Source organism: Lolium rigidum, chromosome 7 (genome assembly GCF_022539505.1).
Source record: "Lolium rigidum isolate FL_2022 chromosome 7, APGP_CSIRO_Lrig_0.1, whole genome shotgun sequence".
Classification (NCBI taxonomy): Eukaryota; Viridiplantae; Streptophyta; class Magnoliopsida; order Poales; family Poaceae; genus Lolium; species Lolium rigidum.
In genome coordinates, this window is record NC_061514.1 from 53,400,091 (window position 1) to 53,411,077 (window position 10,987).

Consider the following 10,987-nt stretch of genomic DNA (forward strand, 5'->3'; position numbering starts at 1 on the left):
AGCGCAACCCTTCCCTGCCACCGCCGCCGGCCGCCATTGCCACCGCCACCGCCACCGAATCCAAAACCCACTGCTCAGCCGCCTCACCGCCCAAGCCCTACAACCGCCCCCAACTCGCCGACGCAGCAGCACGGTCGCCCTCGCCGGTGGACGCCATGTGAGTCTCTGCCTCTTCGCGCTATCAGCTTGCTGAACTGCTTGCCCTACCGCGTCTCGCTGCTGTTTCGCCTCTTGGTGTTTGAATTCGCGTGGTTGATGCTGCGCAGGTCGTCGCGGCTGTGCGTGAAGAACCTGCCCAAGGGCGCCGACGAGAAGCGGCTGCGGGAGGTTTTCTCTCGGAAGGGCGAGGTGACCGACGCCAAGGTCATCCGAACCAAGTAAGCGCGCGCCGCCTACTCATTACACATTGGGGTCATTGCTTGCTGCTTATGTGCCAGTTTAACCGTAGTATGTGTTTGCTTAGAGGAACCGGGGAATAGATAATCAGACGACTATATATTATGTTCCTTCTCACGGAACACATTATATTTCTGCACAAGGATGAACTTATGAACAGTTGCTATAGAAAGGTAGTTTCATTTAGACGAGAGAATCCAAACCTTTCCTGCATTGTTCAAACCTGGGCTGGCCTCATTATGCCCTACTCCTCCACAATAAACATACAAGATTGACCTGATTTGTACCAGACGATGTGTAACTTGCTTTTTGGAGAAATTATAGTTGAAGTGCAAAGACTTGAATGGTGTTGCTTCTCTGTAGGGATGGAAAGAGCAGGCATCTTGCATTTATTGGTTTCAGAACCAATGAAGAGGCAGCGGAGGCTCTCAAGTATTTCAACAACACATACATTGACACTTCTAAGATCACATGTGAGGTACTTTACTTTCTCAACGGGCTTCAGCCTTTCTTTCCCCTCTTTGGGATTGTATCTATTGGATGCATATTGCTGTAGGCGATGGAACGCACATGCCCATAAATAATCTGTTGTGTGACAGGTTGCTCGTAAGATTGGTGACCCTGATGCTCCTCGCCCTTGGAGCCGTCATTCCTTGAAGAAGCCTGAATATAACAGTAAAGATAAGGCGGAAACTGTGGATGCTAACACACCGCTGAAAAGTTCCAAAGGCAAAGGAACATCTGTTGATGCGGGGGGTTCTAAAGGCAGTTTAGCTAATGATCCCAAGTTCGAAGAGTTTCTTCAAGTTATGCAGCCCCGTTCTAAAGCAAAGATGTGGGCAAATGACACAACAGGCACCCTTGATGTTGCTGACAAAGATAACACCCTAGTAGCTAAGAAGCTTCTGAAGAGTACTGCTGCAGTCTCTGGAAACGATTCATCTTCTGACAATGATTCATCTTCTGAAGATGATTTTGAGGAGAAAATAATAAATGATTTTCCCTCAAAAGATGCTTCGGAAAAGCTACAATCTGGAAGTAAACAAGACAACAATATAAGCGATGTGGACTTCTTGAAGAGTAAAATTAGAAAAAACTGGTCAGATTCCGAATCTGATGATGAAGATTCTGGTGATCAGTTGGGTAGCAGTTCTGATGATGAAGAACCATCTAATGAATTAGTTGATGCAAATGAAAGGGGTCAGGTGGTGGATCAGAAGGGTAATCTGAACCAGAAGAATAATGTAGATAAGAAAGCACCCATGGAAGTTAGTGACATGGAAGAGGTGGAAGATCCTGACAACCAAGACGGTGAACATATTGACACCCAACAAAAAGATGAAAAACACGCCAATCAAGAAACAGAAGATGTTGAAGCCGCTTCAGCTACTGATGAAAAGAAGCTGGCACTGGAGACTGGCCGTTTATATATCTGCAATCTTTCATATGCAACTACGTATGTTCTTACCTGTTACTACTTCAGATCAACCTTTATGTATTATATTCAAGATATAACTGTTTACCTTTTCTTACAAGCATATTGTTGTTTATGGTTTCAGTGAAGATGATCTGGTTGAGCTATGCAGCCAGTATGGTGATGTTGAGCAGGCACATATTGTTGTCGATAAAACCACTAAGCTCTCAACAGGCAGAGGTTATGTGCTTTTTAGCCTTCCAGACTCAGCAGTCAGGTATTTGGTTAACAACTTTAGCATGTCTGATTCAGAAGGATATTCTTATTTTTTGACAGCTCAGCTTACAAGAGATCCTATAATCATTTGCTCTACAAATTTAGTTTCCTTATTGCATGTTGCGTCACACCTTGATATTTTCTTTGCAGGGCACTAGGTGAATTAGACAACTTCAGTTTTCAGGGGCGACTATTACGTGTAAAGGCTGCTAAACCACTAAATAATAAGCCGTTTGAGTAAGAAATTAAGTCCATTTTGTGTTGTTTATTTGTTGGGTTTTTGCTATGCGAATAATGTTTAATTCGTTTACTCGTAATTGTCATGGTCTAGTCATTTTGTTGTCGACGAGAAAATGAGTCTGAAGCAGCAAAAGTTGGAACAAAAGAAAGCTTCTGAAATTGGTGGGGATACCAGAGCATGGAACAGCTTTTATATGCGTCAAGATACTGTATGGTTATCTTCTAGCCTTGACACTGATTTACTGATCTTTATGTGTGCCAACTCTACATGCTGTTTATTTGTTTTTGTTGAGACAAACTGTAATGATCACATGATATTGATGTCAAATATGTTTTTTGCTATTCCTTTATAAGTTGCTAATGTTGTTGAATTTTGAAAATTTCCATCGGATCTTGTATGCAAACTGATTGAAGCAATTGTGTTTGTACTTAGGTTGTTGAGAATATAGCAAGGAAGAATGGTATAAGTAAGAGTGAGTTACTTCATAGGGAAGCGGATGACCTTGCTGTCCGTATCGCTCTTGGTGAGACACATGTCATTGCGGAGACCAAGAAGCATCTGGCTAGGTCTGGAGTTAATGTTGCTGCCTTGGAAGAAAATACTTCCAAAAGAAACGAGAAGTTGAAAAGAAGCAACCATGTAATACTGGTAAAAAACTTGCCATTTAATTCTTCTGAAGAAGATCTCGCTGCGATGTTTCAGAAACATGGAAGTTTGGATAAAATCATTCTCCCTCCAACAAGAGTATTTGCCTTGGTATGTTCTACATTTTGCTTGTGTTGTTCCTCTATTTGTTGTCATGCTGGTTGTGATATTGCCTTTTGGAGCTATTCATGGCTGTATATCATTTGCTCTCAGAGTTTGCAAGCGGGCTTCATTACCTGCACTACAGACAATGCCCCTTGACTTCATTGGTTTGTCTTAAAATTTTCTTTTGGTTGTCTCAGGTAGTCTTTGTTGAAGCAACAGAAGCTCGTCACGCTTTCAAAAAATTGCTGTACACACGATACAAGTAAGTTTCTGTAGTGGTGACAGTTAATTCGTTGCTATTTCTTAGATAAACTTCTGCGCTCTGTCTTGATCACTTCACTTGATTGAGATCTGTATAAACTACTGTTGTTAATTAAGGTAATAATTGCATTTAATTGAAGTAATACATGACGGGTTGACATATTTGCCTTTTGTAATTCAGTGAAATATATGCATCAGTAGTTTCATCTTTCATGTCTGATGTTCTCACCTTGACTTGAGGCCGCAGCCTTGTTTACTTCAATTAGGAAGGTTTTCTTTTATTTTTATATTCCTGAAAGGTAAAAAATATATCAGCTTCTGCTGTTCTGCTATTAAAATACTTTCGTGCCACTTTACACCACTGCTATAGATTGCAATTATCAACATCAACGCAATAAGTGTTGCCTTTTATTTATTGGACTCATACCTGATACTTGTATACTGGATATTAGCATGGGGATTACTTTTTGCTGATTACAACTTCCTGCTGACTTATAGTCCTTTTTCCATTTTACTGCTTTTTAGTTTTATTTGCCAGTGGTGGCTTCTGACATTTCTGTCAAAAAATGCTCTTATCTTGTTATATGAATCTACAATGGTCTATATCTCATAATAGTCTTTCTTTTGTACTACAGGGATACTCCACTGTATTTGGAATGGGCACCTGACAATATTTTATCTCCTACCTCAACACACGTGGAAGAGGAGGAAATGAATACCATTGGTGAGAGGATTATTACAAAAGCTATTGTAGATCAAACTGTGGAAGGAGTGAGTGCTGAGGAGATTGATCCTGATAGGGTGGAGGTTTGCTCTTTCTCTAACTTGGCCTTTCAAATTATTATTATATACAGTTTATGACAGAACAGTTTTGTGTTTGCTTTTGGCTACATCACTTATACTTGGACTGTTACAAATCTTAGTAATATACCATTATTCATTGCAGTCTCGATCTGTATTTGTCAAGAATTTGAATTTCAAGACTACAGATGAATCCTTAAAGCAGCATTTCAGTACAAAATTGAAAACCGGGAGTCTTAAAAGTGCAACGGTATGGATATCCTTATGAATATCGAATGCATTATTGCATGTCCCACTCTCTTAACTCTTACCCATCCTTTTTTTGAGTCATTGTTTAGGTGAAAAAACATATTAAGAAAGGCAAGAATGTTTCGATGGGATTTGGCTTCGTTGAGTTTGATTCAGTTGAAACTGCAACAAGTGTGTGCAAAGATCTACAGGTATTCCTGCGGGACCTTCCTGTCAGAGTCATCTTTCCCTCTCGTACTTTTTTCCTGTATATTATGTTAATGTGGCCATACATATATTCAGCATGCTAAATGATTTTTGTGTTAATAGGGGACAGTTTTGGATGGGCATGCTCTGATCTTGCAACTGTGCCATGGGAGAAAGGATGGTCAGAGTGCGAAGAAAAATGAAAAGGATAAGAGTTCAACAAAACTTCTTGTGCGAAATGTAGCATTCGAAGCGACTGAAAAGGATTTGAGGCAATTATTTAGTCCATTTGGCCAGGTGAATATCCTCCTTTTGTTATTGAAATTTATTGAAAAACCCAGATGAGAACAAAGGAGTCTCCATGGATGGGGATTCAGTCTCGTAGAAAATGCAAGAATATATCATGGTCAAAAATATTTGAACTCTCACAAAAAGAATATATTTTAACACGAGGAGTTGTTAATTTTTATGTTCTCTTTGATTTACCCAAGAAAGAGCCAATTTGTTTGATTAATGATTATATTCTTCCTGAAGTCTAATGAGTTACATTGATGAATATAATTTCAGCTCAAAAGCCTCAGGCTGCCTATGAAGTTTGGAAGTCACAGGGGTTTTGCTTTTGTTGAATTCGTCACGAAGCAAGAGGCACAGAACGCCCTGCAAGCCCTTGCGAGCACCCATCTTTACGGCAGACACCTGGTATGAAACCTTTCTCCTTCAAGCTAGCGCCCTATGATGCATGAACCAACTGCATATTACTGACTCTCTTGCGTTCGCTTCAGGTGATTGAGCGGGCAAAAGAGGGAGAGACCCTTGAAGAGTTGAGGGCAAGAACTGCCGCTCAGTTCGTGGATGAACAGAGCGGTTTCCAGAGGATGTCCAAGAAGAGGAAACAAACTAGTCTGATGGACGAAGGCTCTGTCAAGTTTTCAAGGATAGTAGAGTAATACCGTTCGATGGAGCTATCACGAGGCAGCAAATTTTTTATCACTTTGTATGATAGTATCACTCGTTCAAGGCAAAGCCTTTTTTGTTGTTGTTTTCTCGTCTGTCCAAGCTTTTTTCACTTTTATCCTGTCTTGGTGTTTAAGTCCTCAAGAAACAAAAAAGGCAATGCAGCAACTCTTATGTACAAACTGAATCACACTGCGTTCCAAAGCCCATTTAAAAGATTGTTGCCACAAAATCAGAAACAGCTACTTGTTCAGTTCTATCATCCACCTTTACAAGCCGCAGCTATTCTTGTATGCAGTGTAGTAGAATTTTATACAGCAAAATGTGCCAGGCTCGTCACTAGTATGTGCTATGCCATCTGTGTTTGGTGCATCGTATCAAAATATTATGACCTATCCCTCACCTTTCTCTACAAATGTGCCAGGCAGAAAAATGGAAAGAGCTCCTGCCTGTCAGGTAAAGCTATATTATGTTTCTGTCATGTACACGACCTGTCGGAAATCTTGAAAAATTCATAGCTAGCGCGAATTGCTTGAACCAGACCAGCCTATGCTTCCTGAGCCTCCTCCCTCAGTGGCCGGTTCTCGCTGCTGTGGCTCTCGAGAGGCATGTACTGCGACATGATCGCCGCTACCTCTGAATCCATGTACGACTGCGAGAAATTTTATATATCGTCAGCCAAGAAAGTTTGAGATGGAGGAGGAGGAGGCTGCCTATGCCTCCGATCCTTACCCTGAGCCTGTACTTGTAGAAGGCGAACCCGGCGGCTCCGGCGCCGACGAGGCACGCGAGCACCAGCAGCACCACCGTCCACCCGAGCGACGACGTGTTCTTCGCCACGCAGGTGTCCTGGTCCTTGATGTAGACGAGGTCGTCGCCCTTGCACCTGCAGTGGTGGCCGCCCCAGGTGTTCCGGCAGGAGCAGTGCGGGCAGGAGCAGGAGAGCTTCTCGCCGCACTCGTCCACGTCTGCAACCGCCATGAACGCCGTCAGTGGGAAGCTGCGAATGCAAAGGAGTAGGATGGAGGAGAAGCGAAGGAGGAGCCGGACGCACCTTCGCAGGTGATGCCGTCGCCCCTGAACCCCGGCGGGCACTTGCACCCGCTGAGCGACTCGGAGCCCGCGCAGGCGGAGAAGGTCTTGCCGTGCCTGGTGTCCTTCCAGCACCCGCCGTTGTCCACCGCGCACCGCCCCGGCCCGACGGCCTTGCACTCCTTGTACCCGTCCCCTTCGTACTGCACGCCGTCCACCACCGGGCACTCGCAGGTCCGCCCCCGGTACGTGTCCTTGCAGGCGGTGACGTTGGTCTTCTCGTCGCGCCAGCAGCCGCCGTTGTTCTTCAGGCACTCGTCGGTTTCCATATCTGTGATGTAATCGCAAAGGTTTTGAGTTTGTGATCAGTGGTTAGCATTGAACTGAAGCAATCCATCAGGGATGGCTTCCTCGTGTGTGAGGTGAGGTTGCAGACCTTGCGTCAAGCAGACACGGGGCTCGGTGGTCTCCTTGTATCCGGCGCAGATCGCCTTCAGAACGGCCGTGCTCTCCAGTTTCCCTGCGCACAAGAACACGATTAGTTTCAGACAGAAGCAGAGATTGCTCTTGAAATTAGGAGAAAGCAATGATCAGCAACATCTGCTTGAGTTCTGAAATGAGCTGTCTGATCCACAAGTTCAGTGCCATAGCTGGAGGTGGAATTTTGCAAGAAACTCGTATGGAATTCGTACCGCGGTACTGCACATTGTTGATGACGAGCGTGGGCAAGATGGTGACGTCCCCACGGTTCCCCTGCCCGACCTGCACGATCTGCTCCGTCTTGAGCACGTCGTTGTCGACGTCGGCCTCGGGGTCGCCCATGCACTCGGCGATCATCTCCGCCGGCAGGCCCAGCGACGCCACCACCTCCTCGGCGCACTCCCGCGAGTACTTCCTCTCCTTCATGGAGCACCGGACGCGGTAGTCGGTGACGAAGTCCCACCACACCCACGACGCGTTCCGGGCGTTGGCCACGCGGTGCACGCACAGCTGCCGGAGGTTCTCCAACACCACGTCCTTGCCCTCGTACCCGGCCCCCAGGTCCCCCTCCGGGTCCGGCGCGCAGTACCGGCCGTGGTTGATGCACTGCGACGCGCACTGCCGCGTGCCGGCGAACTGGGACGGGCAGAACCAGGTGATGTAGTGCGGGGTGAAGAGCGCGTCGCCGGCCTTCTCCAGCAGCTGCGCGTGGCCGCGGAACGCCGACACGAACGCCGCCTGCTCGTCGCACCGCGGGCCGCACTCGTCGTTGCTGTTGGTCCAGAACTCGTACTCCACCCGGTCGTCCGGGTTCGGCATCGACTCGCGCCAGTCGAGCCGCACCACCACCTCCTCGTCGCCGTTCTTGGAGGCGGCGGCGCGGAGGGCGTCGCCGAAGGTCTTCGTGATGAGCGCCGAGGGGGCGGTGATGTTGGCGAGGAAGGCCATGTCGGGGGTCTCCTCCTCGGGCGTGTCCATCGTCAGCAGCGGCTCCTCGACGCTGTCCGCCACCAGCACCGCCGCCGCGCCCGCCTGCTGCGCGTTCCACGTCTTGAGCGCGAAGAAGCAGCCGCCGCGGTCCACCAGGAGCACCACGGGGCGACCGGACCGCGACTTGAACGGCGCCGCCGCGTCGAAAGGCTTGCACCCGTTCGCCAGCTTCGCGTCGGCCGGGTACAGCACCACGCCGGTCAGCGTGCCGCCGTAGTCCGGGACGCCGTAGTTGGCGATCGCGGCCTCGTGGCGGCCCCGGAGCGAGTGCGGCGACACCACCTTCACGCTGTTCTTCTCCACGATGAACCGGGCCGACGCCACGCTCGCCGTGGCTAGAACGAGACACAACACGGCCGCGAGCCTCCTTCCTTGCATCGCCATTCTCGGGATGTCTCTCTGGCTCGGTCCCTTGCTGCGCGTTCTTGGAATTTTTCGCAGTAGGGTGGTTAAAACGGGGAACGTAGTGGAGACGACATGTACGTAAGTTGGACAGGGAGGAGGAGACTAACGAAACTCTGATTTTTTAATGGCTTAATTATTCAGACGTCCTTTTCTGTGACGGGAATAAGAACATTTCTGGGGGAAATTTGGGCGTAGACTGCAAATTGGGGTCCTAAAAAGTGTTCAAATGTTGATTTTTTCCTCGCGGTGTCGCTGTACAGGATGATGTTTACAATTTTGCAATTTCAGATTGACCGGCTGCAGGTCTTGCCCACAAGTTTTTTTTTTCCTTTGATAGAACAAAACCATACGAGAGGTGTGACATTGCTTGCTTTGCGCAGCAACACACCGTGACGTGCTAATTATGCTCTGACCAATTCCATTTTTCAATCTTTTTTGTGATCCAACGAGAGTTGTGACACTGACATTGGAGGGGTGTAACCAAGAAGCTCCGGTTGGGGTCAGTCAGCGGGTGATGACAATGATGATCGCAACTGGGCGTGTAGGTTGGATCAGACGTGCCAAGAACAACTCGCGCATGTTTGTTTCAGTCATCAGGCCACATGCTTTTACTCGGCGATCATACAAGTACTAGCTAGCCCATGATAATCAAGCCATATTTGAGAAATTCGGTGTCTCTGCCAGTGTGGATAATATTCTTCCAGTCTGGAACCGTGCATCATGTTAGAGAACACCAAGTCAACTTAGTGTTATTTCGCTTCAAGCACAATCTGACAACACATGAGAGTGACTCTGGATTTTTATTTTGGTCTGCACCACACGGTTTACAAGTGTTACCTAACTGAACATGGGCTCGTGAGAATCTGATATTCTTTTAACATCTAATCTAGCAGAACTAAACTTCTAACGGATCTAATCTACCATACGTAGGGTTCGATGTTACTCACAATGCTTTGGCCATCGGACGAGGAAGACGTAGAGGAAGAAGACCCCGTGGAGAAGATGGCGCCGCTTACCTGTTTTCACAGACGGGCGTGAGCTCCCGCCATATCTCCCTCCTTAGAGAAACATACGAATCGACCATGCCTCCTACATTCTGTGGGTTGCTTTAAGAAGTGTGCGATGCAGAGAAACTTTTTCTGTGGGCAAGGGAAACATGTTGGTGATCAATCAAACTCACCTAAAGTGACCATGCGAGTATTGCTGGGTGGGTTTTATTGATGACAATTAGCGGAGAAGGCAACAAGATAAGCGTTACTGGTATGAGCGAGTGGTGCAGAGAATATGCAGAGACTTAGTGATTTAACTATATATATGCTATTTTGGTTGCCAACATAATTTGGTTTATTACCAAATGATGTTAAAAACAACTGAACAAACTTTGTTTGATGTTGTATCTCATTTGTACATATGCTTTAAAGTTTTTTGAATCAGGTCCCATAAGATATGTTCCATGATAGCGGGTTATACCTCACTTCAGCTCCTAGATCTTGCTTGATTGGCCTTGGTGTGCTCTTCTGGATGTTGGTTTCCCACCTTCTTGTGGTAGGCTTGCTTCTCCTAGTTGCTTCTCAAACTTTGGTGTGCGTATGAATCTACTACTTTTGGGATTTTTCCTGGTGATAGTTTGGTGTTCTTGTTGATGATTGTTGATTGTTGTTGTTCTTGGCTGACTTGGTGCTTTGGTCGATGGAATGTGAAAAGATGTGGTGTGCAACTGTGTGTTGCAAGTAATGGGGCCTTTATATGATGCCTTGGTGTTGGCTTTGGTCGACATCAATGCCATGCAACTATGTGTGTGTTGTCTGCTCGCTTGGTTGGTGCAAATATCTACTATGCATCCGCTTGTGGATGAGCTCGGATTTGAAATATTTTCAGAGCATAATTCTGTTGAGCAGGGGAGGCAAACCTGCTCTTGTGTGTTCTGGCGGCTACACAGGGAGCAACTCGTTCTCTCTCTCCATTACTTTCTTTAGGTCACACATACTTGCCTTATATACATGGCTTATATGGGCCGGGGCCATATGGGTCTCACATAAAACACTCCCCATCAAGCGGGGTGATAGATATCTATTATTCTCATCTTGACACATGCTGGGATGCATTCCTTAGTCCAATCCTTTAGTCAAACAGTCTGCAATTTGTTGTCTTGAACTCACATGCTCTATCTTGATAATCCCAACATCTAGTTTTTCTTTGATGAAAAACATGTCTATCTCCACATGTTCTGTTATATCATGCTGCACTGGATTGTTTGTTATGTTGATTGCTGATTTGTTATCACACCACACATTCACACGACTAGTCTTCAATATCTTGAATTCTTCAAGTAAATTCCTTGTCCACAACATCTCACTTAGTCCTTGACCAATAACTATATTCTGCCTCAGTAGTCGACCTGGACACAACAACATGCTTCTTCTCCATCATACCAAGTTCCCACCCACGAAGACACAAAAACCTAAGGTGGATCTACGGTCATCTAGGCAACTTGCCCAATCCGGATCACAATACCCATCGATACGTCTCCGACGTATCGATAATTTCTTATG

At 46.3% G+C, this 10,987-nt stretch overlaps 2 protein-coding genes across 2 annotated transcripts; one reads left to right on the plus strand and one right to left on the minus strand.

Moving 5' to 3' along the window:
* The first annotated feature begins 103 nt into the window (after positions 1–103).
* On the plus strand, positions 104–5,767 carry LOC124673784 (multiple RNA-binding domain-containing protein 1-like). The gene is made up of 15 exons (XM_047209824.1): positions 104–157; positions 267–377; positions 760–874; positions 996–1,852; positions 1,956–2,087; positions 2,237–2,323; positions 2,418–2,535; positions 2,760–3,083; positions 3,275–3,339; positions 3,974–4,145; positions 4,285–4,389; positions 4,478–4,579; positions 4,698–4,871; positions 5,142–5,273; positions 5,357–5,767. Coding segments are annotated over exons 1-15 (2,661 nt in total). The 5' UTR covers positions 104–155; the 3' UTR covers positions 5,522–5,767.
* On the minus strand, positions 5,705–8,496 carry LOC124673785 (vacuolar-sorting receptor 7-like). The gene is made up of 5 exons (XM_047209825.1): positions 7,253–8,496; positions 6,997–7,080; positions 6,583–6,891; positions 6,261–6,496; positions 5,705–6,180 (listed from the first exon to the last, which is right to left on the minus strand). The coding sequence occupies exons 1-5, from the start codon at positions 8,412–8,414 to the stop codon at positions 6,076–6,078; spliced, it is 1,896 nt and encodes a 631-aa protein (XP_047065781.1). The 5' UTR covers positions 8,415–8,496; the 3' UTR covers positions 5,705–6,075.
* Positions 8,497–10,987: the final 2,491 nt, after the last annotated feature.